The following is a 24,631-nucleotide window of genomic DNA, read 5'->3' on the forward strand; positions in this document are numbered from 1 at the left end:
CCAATGCATGAACAAGGCAGAAAAATTACTGCCAAATTCATGCACTCACCAGATATTTTGTCTAATTCATGAATAAGGCAACGGGCTTGCATTTTTCATGATTTAGGCAAAATTTAGCCCATTTCATGTAATAGCCAATTTCGCACATTCGGCGTAACATATACATCATTAGTTTCTTATGCTGTATTTTCAATACTTGCAGGTGAAAGAATCAACCAATTGTAGCAATTACATTTTATTGTGTGAAACAAAATCTCTCCATTGATTATTTTTTATAAGACAAGGTAAACATCAATAATGAATAATTCTTTATTAGTCGTCACCACTGTCAACAATCCCAACTTATGTTTTTTTTATATGTAATGAACAAATAATAATTTATTTTAATGTATTTACAGGGAAAATGATTATCTTCCCTCAAACTTCCAGTCCTCAAATGGTAAGCTCTGGATTGACCACATTCAGCCAGAAGACGCTGGCGTATACAAGTGTACTGCAGACTATGCAAATGAAAGGATAACTCCAGTCATCGTGACAATCACTGTGGAGAGGGAGGACATTTATCCTTCGCGACCTGTAGGTGTCACCGTGGATAGGACCAGAGCAAACGTACCGGAAGGACAGTCTCTCACCATCAAGTGTGAACCCAGTGGATACCCATTACCCGTCATCCACTGGACAAAGGTACAAACAATCAATTCTATTATTTATTATGGTTCTATACGGTTGAACTTTATTCTATAATCGGATAAAAGAAGAGCAGCTTATATTTTATAATCACTTAAAGAAAACAGCCATGGAAACATATGAATTCGTAATCTATCTGGCCTTGACAATGAGAGAGAGACAGAAATATGATGTGTCTCATAGCCATTTTGACACAAGAGCCTAGATGCATATCCATTACAATGTTTCCATAAAAATTTCATATCAAAATATTTCAATTTATGATATTATAAATGCTTTATTTTAGGACGGTGATTCCGGCTTCGGTCCAGGAGTCAGCCAGCGAGGAAATGCTCTCGTGATTTCTCGTGCCAGACTATCAGATCGAGGAATCTACGTCTGCATCGGTTCCTCTAGTGATGGATCAGTAACTCAAGCTTCTTCCATCGTTGGTGTTGAACGTAAGACTAAAATTAATAGTAACAGTATTCAAGTATGAATATTTTAAAAATAAGTAAATTTTAGGCGTATGTACAATTTTTATACTAATAGCTATTTTTCTCCAGGTCGTGAAATCCCAGTAGTTCAAGTATGGCCACAGGAAGTTCAATCAGTAGCGCTAGGAAATAGCGTGCGTTTCCAGTGCCGCGTAACACAAGGCATTCCTGACCCCGCAATCACCTGGTCCAGACCTTCGGGAAGACCTCTCTCTGCCAACACCCGCCTTCTACCTGACGGAGTTCTCAGGTAACATAATCGATTACTATAATATAATTTACCACCTTCTAACAAAATATTCTAACCGATAGGATGGGTTGCGGGCTCTAATCCTACGGTTGACAATGTAATTTTTTCAATGCATGTTTGAATTCAAAGCAAGCACTCAATGGGTTGAGTAAATAGCTAATAATCATTCAAAAAGGTCGTTTAAATAATCTCAATTCTGAGGAAGTCCATATGCTCCACTTTGAAGAGTAAATGATAATTTACATTTGGTGTCATTGAACCTTTTCTTCCCATTGAGCCCATTACCCGACCAATTCTCAATTGGACTAAAATAACTTGTGAAATTTACAGTGTCTCATCAGTGAGCGTGAACGAAGACGGAACTTACACTTGTACTGCATCCAATGTCGCCGGAGAGGGCTCAGTCAATGCTACAATTGTAATACAGTCTTTGCCCACCATCTCCATCTACCCCGATACATACATTGAAGTTAATGCAGGCAAGGATGTCGTCGTTGAGTGCAGGGCTTCAGGATATCCCGAGCCATCCGTTCAATGGTCGATGGGTAAGAAATATATGATTTTCATTTAGTTACCTATTTCTCCATATTACATTCCTTTATCAGAGCCACAAATTCACACCTTTTCTTATCACTTTTTCAAATATTTTATAATTTTACTTGTGTAAATCCCTGCGGGTCTATTCTATATAAAATTTCGTCCGCTAAAACCGCTAACTAGGGTATGTTTGTATCGAATTATTAGCACTTATTGTAACAATTACAATTAGTTGGTATTAATTGTTGCAATAAATGCTATATTTTAACGGCATGCCCCTTGGCTGTGCTAAAATTTAGAGCATGAGCGATAGAGAGAGAGAGAGACAGTTTCGACTGATTAAACGGCTGAGTGTTGAAATTATAATATTTCAATACAAAATGTATGTAATAAATACTAACACATTATCACGTTACACATTATCCTTAGCGGACGATAGTCGCCTTTTGTATAGAATAGACCCGCTGATGCAGTATACATATCACACTTGTAGCACCATAGCAAGATGAGAGAAGGTCAGCTATGACAACAGAATCTGTGGCGCTGTCCCATAAAAGTGTGAAGCCCACACTCAGGTGGCATGTGAATCAATTCTGTGATTACATCTGTTACCAAGGACTATGGACTGAAGGCTTGATGCACTATATTCGATAAAAAAGTCTGGCGTGGAGGTGTAAAGTTAATTAATACATTATTTGTTGTTGCAGTATCACCACAGAACCGCCAGATTGATTACCCAAATAGAGGAACATCTACGCTAACACTGGCCAACTTTGACAGTTCAATGGAGGGAGAGTATTCCTGCTCGGCTCGCAATGATGCTGGAGAGACAAATGAATCTGTGCGACTGACACTCGTTGATAACGAAATCGACACTGGCCCAGTCCGTGGAGATATTGCAGGCGGAGGAGGATCACCCTCAAATGAATACAATGTCAGGATTAATTCTCCGAAACACATGACTGCCAATACTGGTGATTCATTGAAAGTGGAATGTTCCGGATCCAACGTCAATCAAAGACTCACGTGGATAAAAGACAATCCCACCGAACATATGACATTCAGCGTAAGTAAATTTCAATGATTTTTACTATATCAAAACATTAAAAAATGTCAAAATCACTTCAAATTTTTTTTATATATTAATACTAGTTACTTTTAGGGAACAGGAACTTTCAGGGTTTTTCACATCTTATTAGATTCCTTGACATCATTCTCTTTGGCTGTTCATTGTCCTTCATACGCCGTATAATTTCCCAATCTTAACTGATTGAGTTAAACTGTAATCTTCATAATTATAGACCGTAGATGTTATCATTGTATCTTCTCCACAAATTATTGCCGTCCCTAACTGGCCCATAAATACGACAAGGAATTTTTCTTTCAAAAATATTCAGGGTTCATTCATTTCATTAGGTAAACACAGGCTTTACAATTAGTGTCTTGCTCTCCTTTCCATGCCATGCAAATAATCCTGTCTAAATAAAGGACTAGTTATTAAAAAATGACTGATGAAATATGGCTACTTAAAATTTTTTCTATACTGACCGTGTCCATTGTAATGTATTACCTTTTCAGGGAGTTCCTGGTCGCATAACTCTTAAGCTGACTGATATCTCCGTGGATGATGCAGGAGTTTATCGCTGCAGTGACGCCAATGAAATAGGAGGGCCAACCTTCGATGAGTTTATTCTAGATGTCAACCCAGGTAATTAACCTTCTGATATTTCGACACCTACGTATAAGTCGGTAACTGCAAAATGGTACTTTTCAGTAGATAGTATGATTTTAATAATAATTCTTAAAAATTATTTAATAAAAGGCAATCAAATCAAAATAGCCAAAAACGAAGTTACAACCTTTTACGTAGAAGGTGTCGATTTTATATACTACGAAATGATTGTTGAAAAGGTATGATCGTCATACTGAAGCTCAATTCAATATAAATAAAAACAACTTCAAATTACATACATTTTTGCTTTCCAAAAAAGATTTTCATAAGAATAATAAATTTAAATCTGGTTTTGGCAGGATGAACAGTAGTAAAATTTTTTTAAAAATAAGGTAAATTACCTACCATTTTTACTCATGAGTAATAAAATATATAAGATAAAATTTTACAATAATGCTTTTTTTCTTTCAACCTCAGAAGGAGATTGGCCACAGCCACCGGCTCCATATGAGCCATCAGTCCCAAATGAGCCACAACCAAATTGGCCTCCAACAAGAGAGAATATGTACAATGACGCCCCTGCAGTCCACTCCGCATCCTTGGGAGCCACTGTTCAAATGCCTTGCAACACTAACTTAACACCGCCTGTCACTTTCCACTGGGAGAGACCCTACGCTAGGCTTTCCAGAAGCCTTCTCACCAACGATGTGAGTATAGACATAGGGATAAATACAAAGTTGTCGATGTTATGTTAAACTAACTTGTTATCAACTCATTGGATACTAGTCATAGTTTAGATCACTAGTCAAATAAAACCATTTTATATTCAATGTAATATAATATTACATTGAATATAAGATGTCTTATCTGAAATTTTGTCGAAATTCATATTTTACATGGATAGATAGCATTTATTGAAGATCAAAGAATAAGATTTAAACTGCAAAACATAAACTCAATGCTAATCAACCATATTTTCTGTAAAGTTAGATATTTTGTAGATAGAACATATTGCTTGCAATCTTTTTAGTTCATCAGTTTACCACCGATGTGTGGATTTGTAGTTACATATTATTATAATGCTTTACACAAACACCACACAATTATTTTTCTAAAGTTATTGTATTTTGATTAATCACAGCCCACTCTTACCCTGACATCGCTGACTGAAAATGACGCCGGACCATACATCTGCAGAGTGAGCAAGGGTGCATTGAAGATGGAGACCCGTCTCATCCTCAAGGTTACAAACGTTGTCCCGAGATTTGGCGGAAACAGCTTCATCAGCCTGAAGAAACTAGAAGACTCCTATTTGTATTTCGACATTGAAATCTCAATCAAACCACAAGGTAAGAAAGCCAAGGATTCCAACGGTCCAACCAGCTGTTGGGCACATCTCGTCTATTCAATCACCTGTAAATATTAAAATTTGGATTGTGGCAATTGCCATAGTTTAGCAAAAAAATATTTTACTTTAAAACATTCATATGACTCGTGATTAAAAACACTTGTAATTATTTTTTATAACATAATTCCATGTGATTGCTACTACTGGTAAGTTTTTGCTGGACAAAATAAACCAACTATATGTGAAAACTTTTCAGATAACAATGGCGTTATCCTGTTCACGTCTGAAAAGCCCGACAGTTCTGGTGATATGATTTCTCTCGCCCTACTCGATGGTTATCCTGAGTTCCGTTTCGCTCTTGGCTCCGGTTCCTCAGTTCTGATCCGAGGAGATAGGCCTCTTTCACTCAACGAATGGCACAACATTAAAATTAGCAGAAGCAGAAGAGACGGTTTGTACATTTTTTCTGACCTTCTTTTTTCCTTCACCAACTTCCCTATATTGAAGTATCTCTTCAACCCTCAACCATAAATTACACATTTCTCTATTATACATTTACTGCCTTATTTCATAAGTCTCACATGGAATATATAGGCAAGGAATGCAGCTCTATTGCGTTTACGTTATCAATAGATTTGTTCCAGAAAGTGTATTGGATGATTTACTGACATTTAATATAAATGAGCATTTCCAGTTTGAAGTGTTCCCACAAGTCCAAACCAATGACATTAATATGGACGAAGCATCTAGAAAATAAAATGACACTCACTTTGTGTCGGGTCTGCCGGATGGCGAAATTCATATTTTAATATCGGTATCCTACGCTCAAATGAACATTCTGCTTGCAAGCGGTCTGGCGACACCGCTGGGTCTGCCCATACAAAATTTCTGACTGTCAGGTTTCGACTCCACCGTTATTATTGTGTTACAAAATGCCAATGTGCCTAGTTAAAAATTGTAAAAAAAATCTACTAAACACTCCAAGAAAGATGGGGTATCACTTTTCATGTGTTAGTATTATTTATTATTTATAAAATGCCATTTTAAGATAATGTTTATTCAATGCAATTGAATGACAGAAACCATTGGACAGTCGCTGTGATGCGCTGGGCTCACTTGCGTCTAATCTCAGAGAAGTCGTAAGTTACCGAGAATCTGTTTCTAACGCAATGAGTCATGACACTAATACGCCATTACAATAAAGGTTATATTACTATAAATTCTCGAAGCTTGTATCGCATAATGGAAATGGATACGTCATATGGTCACGTGACATCTACCTATACATCTGTGAATGACTTTCATGCACAATTTCTCGTGCGCGCCGGTATGAAGTGAGTTGTCCATTTAATATGTCATTGGTCCAAACGCTGATCACACCAGACCTAACTGGAATGAAATTTTATATAAATATTTTATATGATAACATGTTACTATTTTTTTATTTTAATATTCCAGGCTACCTCTATGTGGATGGCAAAGGACCATTCTCGAGCTCTGTAGGTGGAAAAGGACTTGGGCTGGACTTGGAAGGACCACTCTACATTGGAGGAGTACCACGAAACCAATACCCAGATGATTTCACCCCAAGAAATGGGTAATTATACATAACATATATTAACTTCATAAAATGGAGAAACAAATATTATTTTTTATTTACTTACCTGAGTGTGTTAAATAATCAACAAATAACAATCTTATATTCAGATTCGTCGGCTGCATTGGTAAACTGGTCCTCGAAAACGTTGATGTGCCACTGATGAAGGAAGCTCAATTCAAGAATGATGTCCAGGAGTGTGACTCTTGTTCGCCAAACTCCTGCCAGAATCGAGCCGTTTGCCAGGTCTCATATTATTCTAATACATTTTCAATTTTTATGTGCGTATGAATAAAACTAAACTAAATGTGAAAGACGGGCTGGGCTCTCTAAAATATATCTTCAAATAGTTTTGCAGTTCTTTGGCCACATAGTAAGACAAAACAATAATTTAGAAACTTTGGGTCTGTCAACAATATCTTCAGCTATGCAGATGGTGAAATGTAGGGATCACTGGATAGATTTAACTAGTACATTCAATAGGAGTCAGGATTTACAGTGAGACACATCAATGAAACAATAAATTAATATCTTTAATAGAGTAGCAATTGCTTGGAGAGTCTTTAGCCGTATTCCTCAAGTCAACTTTCCCTATTTGAAACACCTAAATTCAAGTTTTTTATGGTATTTCCCCAGCATTTATTCCTACACAGCAAAAGTTTCTCCCCTGACTTCCACTTAGGTTTTGAATAAGGACCTCTTCTACATGGCTTTTCTTGAATGATAATTAACTATATTTTGGTGTAAAACGTTGACAACAACTTTTTTTACTAGGCAGAGGATCCTAAATATATAAGCTAAAAAATGGAATTATTGTCTTCTAATGAGTGGATTAATTTGTAGGAAACTTCATTATAGAATAATTTTGCCTGCTTTAGTTTCACAGAAACAATCAAATTTGTAAATTATTGTTACGTTTTATTCTTGAAGTGGCCAATTCCATGTAGCTTTAACTTTAATCATACAATATGATGATGTACGGTGATGATCAGACTATCCTGATTAAAATTGGGTGAAAGATGAATCATCAATTAGTTTCAATTACAATCTGCGAATAATTTGCTCTCACTACCAAGTTTATTTTCTTTTCTTATGACCATGTCCGATCCTAATAAGATCATATGGGCCTTCACAAAGTGGAGTTTTATATTAACAGTATTTTTGTTTTTACGAGAAATGTATGTTAGCCACTTGCTCAAACTATTTGGTCCATACTCTGACTCATACATCATTGAAAAACAATATGTGTATTTGCCAGACTCAGGATTCAAACTTGGGACCCACCACATTATAAGCCGACGTGTAAGTCGGACTTGGCACTACTAAATTTACCACAATAAAAATGGTCCAGAGATGCCATCAAGTGTTATAAAAACTAAAATTCCATAGGGTCAAACTATTTGATTCCGATATATTAAATTGTGTGAAAAAAAAATTTGAAACATTATAATTTTTCAGGAAGCCCTAAATGAACGCGGTTATTCGTGCTTGTGCCCTGAAGGTTACTCTGGACTGGACTGTAGTAGCACAGGAGATGCCTGCGTACCCGGCCTCTGTGGACCCGGAAAGTGCTCTGATACATCTGACAGCTATCAATGCTCATGCCCAATCGGTTATGCTGGCAACAGGTAAAATGATATAGTTTTAAAAATATACTTGGTTTCTCATTGATATGATATTCCCAACAAATAGAATCGTTTCTTGCAAACTTGACATTGTTATCACCTGCATCAATCATCCATAATTTCAGATTTACTCAATGAGTTTATTCTGCTAATTATTAAGATGTGTATCGACTTTCCGTGTGCGCCATGTTCAATCGTGAATTTGAACAGTGTTTTGATGAAGCGCGGCGTTCGATCCAGTGTTCTTATTGAGCATTTCATAGGGTTGGACGGCTACCGTTTTCATTATAATGCATTATCTAGCAGCCGGTGATGAGGCCTTTTCCTGATCCAGTTTTTTCTCTATAGCATGTTTCTATACGATTTCTATTTTAAGTCAGGAATGGGCCCATTTTAGAACTTACACATGCTCTTCCATACATTTTCTCTAAGCTATTAATTATTGTGATACCCTGTCCCACAATAATTCTTTGAACTAAGCAATTTTTATCAGGATATGACACTTTTCATTATCCATAGTTCGGTACTATGAAGGCAGACAGTTATAAATGCTGTTTTTTTTTCACTTTTACAGTTTTTTCCATAATATGTTCCAAATTGTATATTCTTTGATGTGTGCAAAATATTAGAGCTGCAACTTTATTGGCCACAAAGTATTGTTAAAAGATATCTGCATCTGACCAAATATGAAAAACTTCAATTTGTTTAAAAGAAATGATGTGAGATTTGTGCTGGGGCTAATTTCGCTTATTTAGATATAAAATATTTCAAAACATCTTTATAAACTAACTCTTGTCAGACTGATTTCAAAACTTTGTTTTTGCTCTCCTCTAAAATTGTGTAAACAGCAGTTATAACCGTTTGCCATCACAGTACCGAGTTACACACACACACACAGGGTACCTACTTTAATAAGCAAGTTCTTCCGACATATTTAGAATATTTATTTTTTTCCATATTTCATTGCACCAACGTACAAATTATTAATTTTCCAATGGCTACTATTTCAACTACACCATAAAAGATTGAGGAATTGCCATTAAGTGTTGTAATACAAAAATGCCATAGGTCTCCCACACTTGTTTAGTCAAAACATTTTGGCTGAAACCAATGACAGCTGCTATGAAAACAATCAAATGATTTTTAATTAACTATTTTTTTATTGAACGAATAATTCACAAGATTTGGAAAGCGCTTCAGTGAGTATTAAAAGCCATTAGTTAAAATTTGTCGCAATTAAGTATGACTCCTTTAGCATAATGGTCTATGTACGTGGGCGCGATACCCGAGAGATGCAAGTTCGACTCCTGCGGGGTCTTACTTTTTTCTATTGTTTATATTATATATTTACTCAGAAGTGTTTTCAAAATTATGTATGTTCAATAAAATGATTATTCGCAGATTGTATAAGTCAAAGAACATGAATGACTCATGCATTTATTACACTCGGATATAAACATGTTGTCAATAGAATAGGTTACATTTGGTTTACGAAATCTTTTTTTTGCCAACTCTTACCACATCCAATTTTATTTATCAGATGCGAAACAAAGCTAGAGATCGAATATCCTGCATTCGGAGGAGGAGCATACTTGGCATTTCCCCCGCCAAAAGCCATGAGGCATCTCGAAGTAAGTCTGAGACTGAAGACACCTGACCGGTTAGAAGATGGACTCATCATCTACTGGGCAGAGTCAAGACATGGACATGGAGACTTTACATCTCTGGCACTGAAGGATAATTTCTTGGAGTACAGATATGACACAGGCACAGGTACCATCCTCTCATACTCCCATTATTAATCTATCTTATCCGTTCTTGGGCGTCATCAATCTAACTTATCTTTTATCAGTCAGTGATATCCATCAAAAGAATATTTCATCATGTGATCTTTCCCATTTCAGGAACCGCCATACTGAGAAGCAAACAGCCATTGAATCCCAACCAGTCTGTCAATGTTTCTATCTCAAGAGTATTAACCATAGCCAAACTCCAGGTCGAGGGACAAGACCCAGTTACCAATATTTTCAGAAATGGCAAGGTATGTAATTTCCATATCAACGGGCTGAGTAAAAAACCATAACTACAAACAAGTATTTTTTCTATACATTTTTAAATACTTACCTAAACACTTTTTTTACCCATTTATTTACTAATTTTCATTTCCTCAGCCATATAATGATTTATAATGATAATTAAAAAACACAAATTGTTAATAAATTTTCATTCAGGGTAATAAACTGGTATACCTAAGTATATTATTCACGGATCGACAATTCAAAACGATTATTAAAAATCAAATACATTTTTGGTTTTAAGTACATTGAAGTCCAAGGTACTGACAGGTTTGGAGGCCACCAAAATTTTGCCTATTGATATACTGCCATTTAATGTTAAAACTTAAAATATTTAGGTTGTGAAAAAACAAATATCATTTAAAAGGGTACTTGTATTTTACGACGAAATGACCGTCTTAACAGCTTTATGCAAAACCGACACTGTGTTTCACCTTATAAAGAACACTTCTTCAAGTTCCTCTATTACCTCTATAGATTAATATTGTTTTTCACTCTCTCAGCTCCTCATCTCACATGCCCATCAGGGTTACATGTAAATTGTACATAAAACATTTCACTGTGGCACAGATCGCTGTGAGTTTTCTATCGGAAAGAGATGTCCGTATACTATACGGTCTCCAATTTTATTAGATTCAATATGAACATTAATTCCAAAATTCATGAATTCAAGAATGAAAACCTAACCTAACCTAACCAAACAAATAATCCAGTATATCGGCTATTTTCCAAATTTGTTTGCTGCTGACTTCCTGTAAAGTGTAAGCCAACAAGAACCGTGTTTTATTTAGAAATGAATTTTATGTCAGTACTATACGACCAAAAGAGGTTGGACGGTCTTTAATGTACGGGCATTTTTTTCCGATACAATATTTCATGGTGAAGTGTTATACGTCGAACTGGATACATACAAGTTTCCAGACACGGGCCATTAGTGGGGTAGTTAGAAATATTTGGCCCCTACACAAAAATCATACAAAATCATTATTTGGTGTTTCTTCGGAAGTCGACAGCTTTTTTTAGCTCTTCGTTCCGATTCAGATTCTTGTGAAATTTATTATTAATTTGTATACATATTATGAAATAGAAAATTCATTAACAACTGTCACATTGAGATGTAGAGAGCCTCTTCTCCTGCTTAGGACCCAATGTATTGCACATTCTTGCGATATGGTAGTTAATCACTGCTGTTGCACTTGACAAAATTATATCTTTTTTCAGGTGAATTTCGACCTGAAGACACCATTTTATGTAGGAGGCTACGATAGTGAAAGGCTTAGAATCAACAAGGGAGCCGGAGTTGAAAATGGATTCAGAGGCTGCATCACAGATGTAAGTAATCTTACACAATTATTTAAGATTTGTCAATAACACTGTAAAACCTTGTTAATTCGAAATTTGAAAAATAATTATTATTAGAAATTACAAAGTTTCTAAACTCAGGGAAAAAAACAGAATTCAAACATATTGTAATAATTGCTTTTTATGAAACGTTTTACACATTAAATTCCTAACAATGTAAACACCTATTAAATATATATATATATTACTTAAATCGGCTATATATATACATACTTATATTATACTTACAGTCATAAGTAATTAATTTATTACATATAACAACATATTTTGATTTTTTAAATCACCAATCTATCTTATTTTTGTATAAAATAAAGTTAAAATGTTATACAATGTATTAATTATATGTGATTATTGAAACTTTAGAACAAATTCAATAACTTTGGATAAAATTATTCTTAGGTAAAAGTAAACAATATCCCATTGGACATTATGACATCGTTGCTTGATTCTTCAAATGTTTACGAGTGTGGTACTGATGTTCCGGAAACTAGACACCGAGGTGATATCCCCGATATTGACGAAGCTCCCGCACAAGGACAAAGGGTAAATAAGCTACTTTCAATATATCTCATCCCATGATTTAAACGTCAAGAATTTTTATGAAAAATGTCACCACAAATGCATTTCTGTTTCATAATAAAGAGACCATGTTCGATTCTAATAAGATCGTATGGGCTTTCCACTGAGTGGAGGTGTGTATTAAAAGATATCTGTTTTTACGAGAAATGGATGTTGGCCACTTGCTCAACCTATTAGATCCATACTTTGACTCAAACGACGTTATAGGCCAACACTTAAGACCATCGTCGGTGTTCATAATAAAACCAAAATGAAAAATACAGTCTTCCAAAAACTGATCTGCTTTATGAATGTGTAAAAAATCCTCTTTTTCAAAATCTCGGTTGATGTACTATTTATATTTATTCTTTAATCAAAAGAATTTTTAAATAAGTTTGAAAGAAAACAATCGTCGATAAGAGGTAAACAATAGAAAAACATTATGTTTTGCTGCTACCCATAAAACTGTAGAAAATATTATGTTTTTTTATTTTCCAATTTTTCATAGATCTGGTAAAATCAGTAATCCGACACCATAAGGTCTTATATAGTACGATATTAATAAGATTCTACTGTATTATGATTTATTAATGATCCTGATTTTCTCCTTAGGTTAACAGTGTATGCGCAGCATGCCGCAACGGTGGTTTCTGTCGCGATCCAGCCACTGACACAGAGTGTGAATGCTCACCTGAATTCCACGGAAGATATTGCGAAGAAAGTGCAAGGGATTTCGGCAGTCCGTGTGATACCTCCCCGTGTCAAAGGGGTGGAACTTGCCGCCCAGAACGTAGCGGACTCTTCAAATGTGATTGCCCCCTGGGAACTGGAGGATACAACTGCCAAGACCGTAAGAGAAGTCTTCATAAATTTGACATATTGCTCAGATATATCATTAACAGATATACAAAGGCAGAGAAACGTACCTTGAAAACCACCATACCAAAAACCACATACAGTTCATGTAGATTGTGTACTGTCTGGGTATGGAGACAGATAAAGTTGGAAATACCGCTGCATTAGTACTTGATTGATCGCAATCGTGACTGTACACAGATTTTAAAATGTGCATTTCTACATATAACCCTATTACTGATTGGCTGATTGTTTAATCATTCTTGCACACTTAGTACAACAGTACTCTTGAAATGTATTTATAATCAATGTCCCCTGTAAGTGCGCACACACCTACCAAAATGTGTCCACACACACGTTTTCATCCCCCGCACATTCCTCACACAAAAATATTGTAATAGAAAGTTTCCTTTGCCAGATTTTAGTTTTACTTGAATGCACGAAACCATTGCATACACAATTCTTCGACTCATTTGTGCCACTAACACTACGCAAGTGCAATTTTACATTGAGCGGGATCACTATATCCGTCCCGTTCTATCGCGTGCCAACGTATACGAAAATAAGATACGTATTTTAGTGTTTATCAATGACCACTCCTCTACATTTCTTAGTTTTTGACATGTTTCAACTTGTAAGAAACATTGTCAGTACAGTTTAGTAGTACTCCTTATTGTGAAAACATCACAGTTCTTACACTATTTTTTAAACGGTAAAAGTGTTCGTGCCAAAAAAGCAGTGTTTTTTACTTTAAATATTTCAGTGTTTGTGGGGGGGGGGGTATAAATTTACCGCACCGAGTGACAGCACACATGATCACACACAGCATGATCTGCACACACAATAGAAAAATTAGAGGGAACGTTGCTTATAATATCAATTGGTCAACAATCACGGCTTCAAAGAGCCTTCTCAATAGTTTCTTTTCATAAATATTCGGTTTCATTTTATCCATTTTTGAAATGGCTCTGTTGGTCAGTATGTGCCTGATGTTTAATAATTATCTATACTGTATCTTATATTACCTTTACTGCGTTAATCAACAGGTGTTGATCTCATCGATAACCTTTCTCTGACTGGAGAAGGGTACGTGGAGTTGCCAGAATATTTTTTGCCCCATGACAATCCCTCTGCAACAGAAGTGATAGCTTTGGCCTTTACCACATCCGAACCTGATGGTCTGCTGGTCTTCCAAGGAGAGAAGGGTGGAAGTGGCCGAGACGGAGACTTCATCATGCTGAGTAGTAAGTTTCACACTTGTTATATTTAATGTTAATTTCCAATAAGGTCCCATGGAGATAGGGTTGGATTTATCATGGGGTTAAAAGAGCTGTAGCCCAAGGTGTCTAAATTGCCAGAGGGCCCCGGGGACTGAAAAATACATTAAGCCCTGAGAGAAATAGTCTATTTGTAGGTTCGCATGAATTAAAACTGGTTATTATCGACCATGTTTACTGTTCACGTCTAATATTTATATAGCTTGAAATGTTAAATATGTAACAATTTGATTATAAGTGATCTTTCAAACAAAAAGCAAAAATAAATTGTATATAATATATTAAGTATTATTGAAAAAATTTATATATTTTACGACATTTTTATTAGCTCGTATTCTTGTTTGTCCAGTACAATTTTTTTTTTGTTTGTCCAATACAAATCTTGCAATCGATTTTCAACTAACTTCCCGACTAGCTAGATATTTGAAACTTTTAGAATATATCAGAACACAATAAAAATGCATTCTTTTAATACTTTTAGTCATCATTAAGCAGAATTGAATTCATTAATTCTGTTTTGTATGGAAAGTTATTTCGGAAAAAAATTGTAAAAAGTAAAACACTATTATTGGTTGCTAAGGGGGTCCTAGCAACTAAATTATTAATATATACGTGCGTTACTATGGAAATCAATATGACATTTCAGTATTCTATATTTATTCAGTATTTCTATCAAGTACAAAAAAAAGTATTTATTAATACATAGAATTGTCAAGTTTATATGATTCAACTGATAATTTAAAAATGTGGTTTATGAAAAGTTCTTTTTGTCTTGTAATTATTTTAATTCATTTTATAATAAGTTGTTTTTCATGGAATTAGTATTAATGAGATGTTTGAGAATGAGATTTTGTTAACAGAATGTTGAAAATAGTTGCGCAGAATTGCAATTGCATATTTAAGTTTGAAGTTGATATTGTCAACTTGGTCACTGCTGTGCTTGTATTCCTTATTGAGACTAAAATGTGGTATTATAATTTCAGTTGCCGGAGGGTACGTAGAGTTGCAATGGGAGCTGGGAGATGGTATTAACACAGTAACGAATAACCGAGTCCAGGTGAGCGATGGACAGCGCCATCAAGTCGTTGTTAAGAGGACGGCCTCGGAAGCCATCCTGGAGGTCGACGGGACTGAAGAGTTCGGCAAGGCTACCGGAATGACTCAAACACTTAACGCAGATTCAAACATTTATATTGGTAAGAACAACTACTATTATTACATGCATTACAAACCCTTTTTTACCACGTTTTTATTACCTCGTATTCTTGTTTGTCCGGTACAGATTTTTTCATTTGTAGTACAAATTTTTTCTTGTTTCTCCAAGATTTTTAACTAACTTCCCGACTAGCTAGAGATTTGAAACTTTTAGAATATATCAGAACACGACGACAATGCATTCTTTTAATACTTTTGGCCATCTTTAAGCAGAATTGAATTAATTTTCAGTTAATTCTGTTTTGTATGTTTCGGAAGAAATTCGTTAAATGTAATATTTACTACTCACTATTATTGGTGGCTAAGGAGGTCTTACCAACTAAATTATTAATATATATGAAATCAATATGAAATGTCAAAATGACATTTCAGTATTCTATATTTATTCAGTATTTCTATCAAATACACAAAAAAGTATTTATTAATACATAGAATTGAAGTTTATATGATACAACAGAAAATTTTAAAATGTGGTATATTAAAAGTTCTTTTTATCTTGTAATTATCATTGTCAAAACTTTCTTCTTTCAAAATTAATCCTAATAATCGACATTCTACTGTATACTAGATCCTGTACTGATGAACGAGTGTAAGAATTAATTATTTTAATGACATATTTTTGCTATATTTACAGGAGGTACTCCAAGCAATATGACAGAATCTGGCCTAATCGGCTTCAACGGATGCATCCACCAGATTGAGTTCCAGGATTCTGGAGCCATTCACCTGGGCATCAACGCATTTGCGTCCCGAAATGCAAACCCGTGTTCAAGGTAATTTCATAAAAAACATATCAAGAAGACATAAATATTACTTAATTGGTTACTTCTATCAGAGAATTTTATATTTGAATATTGTTAAGTAGGATAGGTTATTATTACGTTACATCACCATATTCAATCGATCCTGCGATGATTATATGGATCTCCACAGAGTGATGGATATCAACCACTTGCTCAACCTGTTGGGTCCATACTCTAACTCAGGGGTAGTCAACCTTTTTATACCTTCCGCCCACTTTTGTATATATGTTAGTAGTAAAATTTTCTAACCGCTTACCGGTTCCACAGTAATGGTGATTTATAAAGTAGGGAAGTAACTTTACTTTATAAAATTTACAGAGTTACAGCAAGTTAAAGCATATAATAATAATTACTTACCAAATACTTTAGGTAAGATAAGGTAAGAAGATAAGTAAGGTCAGACTTTAGCTAAGTTTGGTAGAATAAATTTTTATAAAACAACCTACTTATGCGAGGGCTATACAAATAGTATATTTTCTGAAATTTAAATTGTCACGAGGAATTTTATGAAAACATAATAAAAATGCTTTTAAAACCCCTACCGCCCACCATGAAAGCTGGAACACCCACTAGTAAAACTCCAAATACATATTTGAAAAACAACATGTGAATTTTGTTAGACCCAGAATTCGAATCTAAGATCAACGATATTATTATCAGGATACATTGCCACTCGACCATCGTGTCTACAATTATTATCAAGTTATCAAAAAAAGCAAACTATGCTGAATTTAAATTTTATCGGAGTACATGTTTCAATTTAGCTTTACGATTAGCTATAAAATTTAAATTCACATATTTACTTTTAACTATTTTATGATAATGACAATTTTTTGACTGCATTGTGACAGACTGTGATGAATCGTAAAATAGCAGTCTAATTGATCAGATGTCTGAATCTCAAATTATTATCTTCTGTATTATTACTTTCCCTTGGAATGCAGCAGGATATCGCCCGGTTCTCTCACATTCTGGGAACAGTTTGACGCAGTGGAATACCCTCCCCCTGTTTACATTCCCCACCCCCACCACTTACCCCGCCCAAGCTCTGCCCCGAGCAGGCATCAATTAATTTATTTATTCCCTGTTCAATTTGGTTTACCGTTATTAGTTTTAAGTTATATTTTTATACTTAATGATGAACTGAGACTGATCGAAACAGTCAACACTATCAGTAAGTTATTTTCATTTACGTTATGTAGATCATTTTTTAGCATGCTCATTCTGACTTCATTTTAAAAAATTCGGAGACAGGAAACAATTTGTATTTCCTTATTTAAAAAATCTTTCAATAGATAGACTGTGTGCATAAGTGTAAGGCCTGAGTGGACAGCATTCGGAAGGGCGTGAGCGGTATGCGCAACTTAAACGTATAACCGTGTGTGCAATGTTCATAGACAATGTCTTTTTTTGGTTATACGTTTATACATTTAAGTTGCACACACCATTCACGCCCCGCTGAACGCTGTCCACTCAGGCCGTACACTTGAAGTTTTCAAACCCTGGGAGAACTTCAAAGGAGAACAAAACAATTGAAGTTTTGCCGGAAAAAAAAAATATTTTGTACCGACATAGTATGAATAAATTAATGTGAACAAAAAAATATTTTTCATATCGATGATTTAGTAATATTAAAGTTTACTCTATGTGAACATTCTATGTGAAGTATTCTCATGAAAGTTAGGATATTAATGTTATTCTGGTGATATTTCAATATATTGTTATTTATGAATTAGTTACTAACTTGTAGTTAACTCCTTCGATTAGCGGTTTCCAAACTGGGGGGCGCGAAAAGTTTAACCTTCAATCTTTTATTGCTTCATATAAAACATACATTTTTTTCTTGGGTTTGATTTATTTTTTTGTGATCAAAATTGTGCGAGATCTTACTAATAGATAACTGAATGAATTTTATTTTACTCCATATTGAAATTCGTATCATACTGAAATATTAAAATTTATTAATGCTTACGATTTTTACCTGTATGGTGACGTTATATTATCGTACCTAATAATTGTTTGCCATATAAATAAACATTTCACATTGGAAATAATTATTTTACAAACCTTTATAGATGTCAGTATAAAAATATTTATTGATTGGTTTGAGAATACAATATGACTCCCAAATTAATGGTACAATAAAATTTATAAAACTTATGTCGACAAAAAATTGTTAATTGTGACATAGAATGTTTGTAAAGAAAGTATGAATGAATAATCTAAGTGACATAACGACTGCTTAATCTACAAACCAGCTAACTGTACTTTTGACCAATAATGAGATTTTGATGGAATTTTGTTATAATGGTATAAACTCCTAAACATATAAATAAAATCCGTGATGGTTCTTCACACAAAACAGTCAACTGCAGGTGCCAAATTTCCAATATTGTAAATGGAACAACACCGCTCTTTATATAAATTTTCTTTATATATAAAAGGGAAGCTAAAATAGTGCAGCTTATTTGTAAAAATAAAATTGCAAGTGTATTTTTGGAATTGTTAAATTCTGCTCGATAATTAACACATTCGTAGACACGTATTAGTTATTACATGTTAGTGATATGAAACTTTGAAATTATTACTTACTTTTTAAAAATTTTCGATTAGATACATATATAGAAATGAAGTCTTAAGATACAACATTATCTAATAGAAATATGTTCACAATGTGACACAAGTAGACAGGGAACATATTGTTTTAATCCAAAATACGACTTCTATAAATGTTGTGTCGTATTCCGTTCCACAGTAGAGGACATCAATGGACGTCCTGTCATATCACATCTCACAGAATACGACATTTAGAGATGTCGTGTCCGCAAACGTGTTAAATTATTAAGTTTTTTCTCTTTCCGGAACAATTTTCCCAAACGGAGTCAGACAGTTTACAGATTAAGCAGTCGATAAGCAATTTAAATAATAAATACAGTCGAACTTGTTTATAACGAGGAAGATGGGACCGACTGAATTTGCTCGTTATAAGCGTTACTCGTTATATCAGAGAATAAGTATTTTTAAATAAGCGGTCACATAACACAATAAGTCGCAATTCAAACAAAAATACACAATTAGAATTTTTCCCCGAAACAAGCATGGCAATCATAAACTACAAAAGAAGTTGTTTATTGTAATGAACGCTGGTAGGTACCTAGTGACTTCACAAACCTTGGATTTTTTACATGCAATTTCAACCAAAGTATACTTTTTCAATATTGTCAGCGAAAACACCAATTAGGTAGGTACTTAGACACTTAACTAGTGTCATAAACGGAATCCGATTCCAGCGGCATCCTGTCCAGTCAGATTTTATTGCTTAGGATCGAAATGTTTTTAAACGATCGACACATTAACAGTTTTAATAAAAATTTTGACGATATTTTAGCTCAGTATAACCAATAAGTAGCTCGTTATAAAAGTAAATAACGTATGGAGAAAATCATAAACTAAAATGTCAACGAATGTTTCCTCATTACATTCGAAATCTCGCTATATCAGTGATCGTAATAACCGAGTTCGACTGTATATTATCGTCAATAATTATTATATATAACTAATTATTTTGTTTTATTTTATTTTCAGATCTAATTAATAAACTCACAACTTGAAGAATGAAGATATTGTTAGGAAAAAATACTGATCAAAAATATATATGAAACATTGTTACAGATGCTTTTGAGCCTGATGAGCCTGAAACAATTACTAATATATAAGTATGACGTTGTTGAGTTGTCTGTGCCATGCCGCAATTTAGAAATTTAAAAGTAATATTAAGATGTCTCTCATAATCGTAAATCATATTATCTCACTTGACACTGCAAGTCTCATTTGAGTGTTCATTTTTATATTCTATCTCTTACTTAGCCAGCTTCAAACCAGCTGCCATTTTTTTACTACTTTTTTTACAATTTACTATGCTTTATGTAATTTTGTAGTTATCAACTATTTAAGTTTGCTTTTTATTGGTACAAATATGACAAGTATGAAGATAGATGTCACTACTCGGAAGGAGAGTTCTATGAACTGTCTTTTTTTTTTAAAGGGAGGTTTTTTTGATATGGGTGAAATATACTATCGTAGGATTCTGCAGTTATAAATATTTTCTAACTTGTATTTGAAATACTTAATAATTAAGACAATTGTTACATATCGAATGATGGTGATGATAATGTTAGCACTTAACGTAAGAACGATCCTGTGGCCAACGTTTTCCTTGGTACAATTATATTTTCTCACCTATTCATAATATTTCGTAGTGAAAAACAATGTGCTTATCTAATGGAACTTAATGTATACAACAAAATTCAACAACATAATTATTACTATAAAGATATTACTATTTATGACCTGAAATTTTATCTGTAAGTGTTTTCAAAATAAATGTGTAAAACTAAGCATCTTTTAGACATAACTAAATTCATCTGTTTCTACATAATGTTGTATTAAGTATTACTTATCGTAATCTTTTTATTATGAAGCATATCAATCCAAAGACTTGAAATATCATTTCGTGTGCAGTCCTATGTTATTTTATGTCAACAATCAATCATAAAGTAAATGCATTTATTTTTTTTGTATTCTCATCGTAAACTAAAAGTAATATTTGTCATGACTTACTTAAATCAATAATAAGGCCTACTTAAATAACTGTGTGTTGAATTTAATTTTAAGCATGCATTTTTATTTACTATCTCACTTTAATGATTAAAAATTTATTTTCATGCATTCTCTGAATTGTTATGCATTTATAAATTTTAATTTATTATATAATGAAATCTGTGAAGTCTAATAATTAAATTGTTTATATTTTTCCTATATATTTAAAGAAACAGATCTTAAACAATGAAAAATATTGTATGACAAAACATCAATTACTTCTGACAATAAATAAATCATTAATCATTTATTTGTGTTTTTTTACATTTTTTTCTTGAACAGCTTATATGATTCTAGTTTCTTTGTGGAGTTTAGCAATCACACAGACTCATATAAGGTGGAATCATATAAAACCTCAAAATTGATGGATTATCTATTTCTATTTATAATATATTTTCGACATCTCTTCTTCCTACAAAAGATCAATTAAAAGTGGATCAACTTTCAGCATTATATGACGTATAAACCAATATTCTGTTATAAACTGTGATACCAGATGAAGGTCTCCCACAGGAGACCACCTCAAAGGGCAGACCGAACCATCATATTTCCCAAAATACCACAGCCTACGTCCACTCTACGCGGTTCTCGCAACCCTCTGCCGAGCGAAGCCCGCCTCAAAGAATCGTAAATTCAAATTCTTCAGAATCCCGCCAAACACAGACGCGTCCTGTCAAAAACGGTCGCTCGCACCGCCACTAGTCGATTCGTCGGTAAAACAGAGAGCGCGTTAATGCCGGCAATCTGACAGTGGGACGCGCGCGAAAAGCTCTCTCTTTCCCGTGACGCCGAACCAACAGCATCGCCCGCAAAAGCTCTCTCTCGTATCAGACGTCGACCAACCAGGATCTCTGCTCGCCTCGGACGCGAAGCCAAGCCAGCATCCCCTATTCTCCAGCCAAAAAGACCGTGTCGGCGCCAAGCAAGATACCAGGCTAAAGCATTCCGGACAGCCAGCCAAAAAGACTGCATCGCCATGACCAACCCACCGCCACGACAATAACCTGTACCCACTTAAAATATACCAGCCTTGACAAAATACCCCGTGCGTTTCTGTCTCCCACCCCCGCTTTGGCCTTGACGTTATCACGGCCTGCCATCTCCGCTTAAGAGCGCGCGGAAGGCCGGTGATAACTGTTTACAAGCTTTTAAGTGAGTGCTTGTGAGAAATTATTAAATTAATAAAATTAAATTAAATTGGTGAATTGAAAAATAAATCAGTAGGTAATTCACTATTATACCCAATGACATATTAAATGGACAACTCACTTCATATCGGCGCGCACGAGAAATTGTGCACGAAAGTCATTCACAGATGTATAGGTAGATGTCACGTGACCATATGACGTATCCATTTCCATTATGCGATACAAGCTTCGAGAATTTATAGTAATATAACCTTTATTGTAATGGCGTATTAGTGTCATTACCCATTACGTTAGAAACAGATTCTAGGTTACTTACGACTTCTCGGAGATTAGACGCATGTGAGCCCAGCGCATCACAGGCGTCTGTCCAATGGTTTCTGTCATTCAATTGCAATGAATAAACATTCATCAATATCTTAACATGGCATTTTATCAATAATAAATAATACTAACACATGAAAAGTGATATCCCATCTTTCTTGGAGTGCTTAGTAGATTTTTTTTACAATTTTTAACTAGGCACATTGGCATTTTGTAACACAACAATAACGGCGGAGTCGAAGCCAGACAGTCAGAAATTTTGTATGGGCAGACCCAGCGGTGTCGCCAGACCGCTTGCAAGCAGAATGTTCACTTGAGCGTAGGATACCGATATTAAAATATGAATTTCGCCATCCGGCAGACCCGACACAAAGTGAGTGTCATTTTATTTTCCAGATGCTTCGTCCATATTAATGTCATTGATTATACCCTGTTTACACTTGCATGGATTTACTGTTGACAGTAAATATTATGGCCTCCATAACAAGAAAATGTATGGGTAAACATGTGTTATTATGCAGTAGCAAGCTTGCATGCATGGATCAAAAAAGTTTGGAAGCTTCTGAATTTTCATGTGCGATTTCGATCTGCGCCTGCGCAGTAGAACGATTGTGGCGAACCTGCCGGCAAAAAAATTAACTACTATTTTGAGGTTGACCGATTTTCACTACCTGTCATAAAATGACTCTTGAAGAATGAGATTGGAGAGACAGTCAGCACTTTTACTGTAAACAGTAATTGTCACAATAGTTTAAAATACGCATTATTGCTGGTAAATCCATGCACATGTACAGGCACTATTAATCTTTTCTGTATACAACCATGTTTGAAAAATTATATCAATTCTGGCTTTTTCCATGTCTGTCTGTATTAGGTGCCCAAAGATGTTGAATCTTCTTCCTGATGGAACTTTCTGTGATTTTTCTATAAAAATTCCGGTTTTCGTCAAAATCTTTGGTAGTACTGCATAAGAACTTTATGCTTAAATAGGCAGGGGGGTTTGTTATAATGTGATGTTTGGGTGGGTGAGGGTTGAAGAAAATTTTACATCACAATACCAACAGGATATATACTAATTTTTAATTTAAAATTCCTGCAAGCATTACACTAGAATCAATCACTTTCAATAAATTTGATTTTTTACGAATTGTGTATAAAATATTTTGTGATGGTAGAAGGTGGACACAAAAATATGGAAAATCGTGTGACATCATTTATGGTAGATGCAATTTGGAGAATTTGCAAAAGCATATTATTCATCTTGATTATTAATTCCACAACCAGCTAAAGCACAGTGGAGAAACCTAGGAACACAACTGAATAACTGAGAAATCGTAATTCATCGATTGCCCATTGCTTTACCAACACCACTAACCAGTGGCGAAGGGTGAAGGTCTGCTGTTAAGATGCGCAATAAAGGATGCACACTAAACTTTGTCATTCATACGTATTTGGTTTCATTGAAATAAGACTAGTTTATAGGTGTTAGTTAGTTTTTAAAATTCAATTAAACCCTGCGAAAGCCAACCCATAATAGATAATAGTAAAAAATACTCGTCTATCTATAAAATAGGTATCTAAAATTATGCTATTAAAGAATTAAACCATACATAACTTTAAATATTTTGTAGATAGAATAATATTTTTTATCTATTATAGTTTGGTTTAGGCAGGGCTTAATGAATTTAAAAAAATGAACCAACAATATTTTTTATTTTTATTTTATTTATTAAGGAAAACAAACAGTTACATATTGATTACAGAAATTTATAATATAATAATAAAAAGTTAATGCAACCAGCAAAGTTTCCATATATACATTATAATATTATAGTTAAGCCTAACAAGATAGAGAGTAAAATAACATAAATATAAAGAAATTACATAAGAACATTACATGAGAAAAGTGAGAAAAATGAGAAAAATGAGGAAGAATAATGAATAATTAAATAATATAAAAAAGAAAAATAAAAAAGTAACATAAAAAATAAAAGAATTAATATATATGTATAAGTAAATACATTATATATCTATTTATACAAATTTTTTGAGATAGCATGTTTAAATGAAACAGGTGAATTATTAAAAGGGTCAACGGTGGAGAAATACATATTATTATTTAAACAAGAGCGCCGAATAAAGGAGTTTTGTGCATAATTAGAACCG

At 34.2% G+C, this 24,631-nt stretch overlaps 1 protein-coding gene across 4 annotated transcripts in view; it reads left to right on the forward strand.

Moving 5' to 3' along the window:
- trol (terribly reduced optic lobes) overlaps positions 1-21,246 on the forward strand; it is a 602,293-nt gene extending 581,047 nt beyond the window's left edge. For all 4 annotated transcript variants that reach the window (XM_085947167.1, XM_085947174.1, XM_085947183.1 and 1 more), the window contains 21 exons: positions 399-684; positions 974-1,127; positions 1,233-1,413; positions 1,744-1,958; positions 2,658-3,016; positions 3,529-3,658; positions 4,100-4,329; positions 4,764-4,971; positions 5,227-5,421; positions 6,429-6,567; positions 6,678-6,813; positions 8,026-8,195; positions 9,733-9,965; positions 10,097-10,233; positions 11,489-11,599; positions 12,029-12,172; positions 12,800-13,037; positions 14,089-14,286; positions 15,303-15,515; positions 16,169-16,307; positions 19,923-21,246. In XM_085947167.1, coding sequence (XP_085803293.1) covers positions 399-684; positions 974-1,127; positions 1,233-1,413; positions 1,744-1,958; positions 2,658-3,016; positions 3,529-3,658; positions 4,100-4,329; positions 4,764-4,971; positions 5,227-5,421; positions 6,429-6,567; positions 6,678-6,813; positions 8,026-8,195; positions 9,733-9,965; positions 10,097-10,233; positions 11,489-11,599; positions 12,029-12,172; positions 12,800-13,037; positions 14,089-14,286; positions 15,303-15,515; positions 16,169-16,307; positions 19,923-19,932 — 3,826 coding nt within the window. In that variant the 3' untranslated portion in view covers positions 19,933-21,246. The remainder of the gene's footprint in view (positions 1-398; positions 685-973; positions 1,128-1,232; positions 1,414-1,743; positions 1,959-2,657; positions 3,017-3,528; positions 3,659-4,099; positions 4,330-4,763; positions 4,972-5,226; positions 5,422-6,428; positions 6,568-6,677; positions 6,814-8,025; positions 8,196-9,732; positions 9,966-10,096; positions 10,234-11,488; positions 11,600-12,028; positions 12,173-12,799; positions 13,038-14,088; positions 14,287-15,302; positions 15,516-16,168; positions 16,308-19,922) is intronic.
- Positions 21,247-24,631: the final 3,385 nt, after the last annotated feature.

Source organism: Rhyacophila brunnea, unplaced genomic scaffold (assembly GCF_057557595.1).
Source record: "Rhyacophila brunnea isolate RB1 unplaced genomic scaffold, BYU_Rbru_1.0 scaffold_1, whole genome shotgun sequence".
In the NCBI taxonomy this organism is placed as follows: Eukaryota; Metazoa; Arthropoda; class Insecta; order Trichoptera; family Rhyacophilidae; genus Rhyacophila; species Rhyacophila brunnea.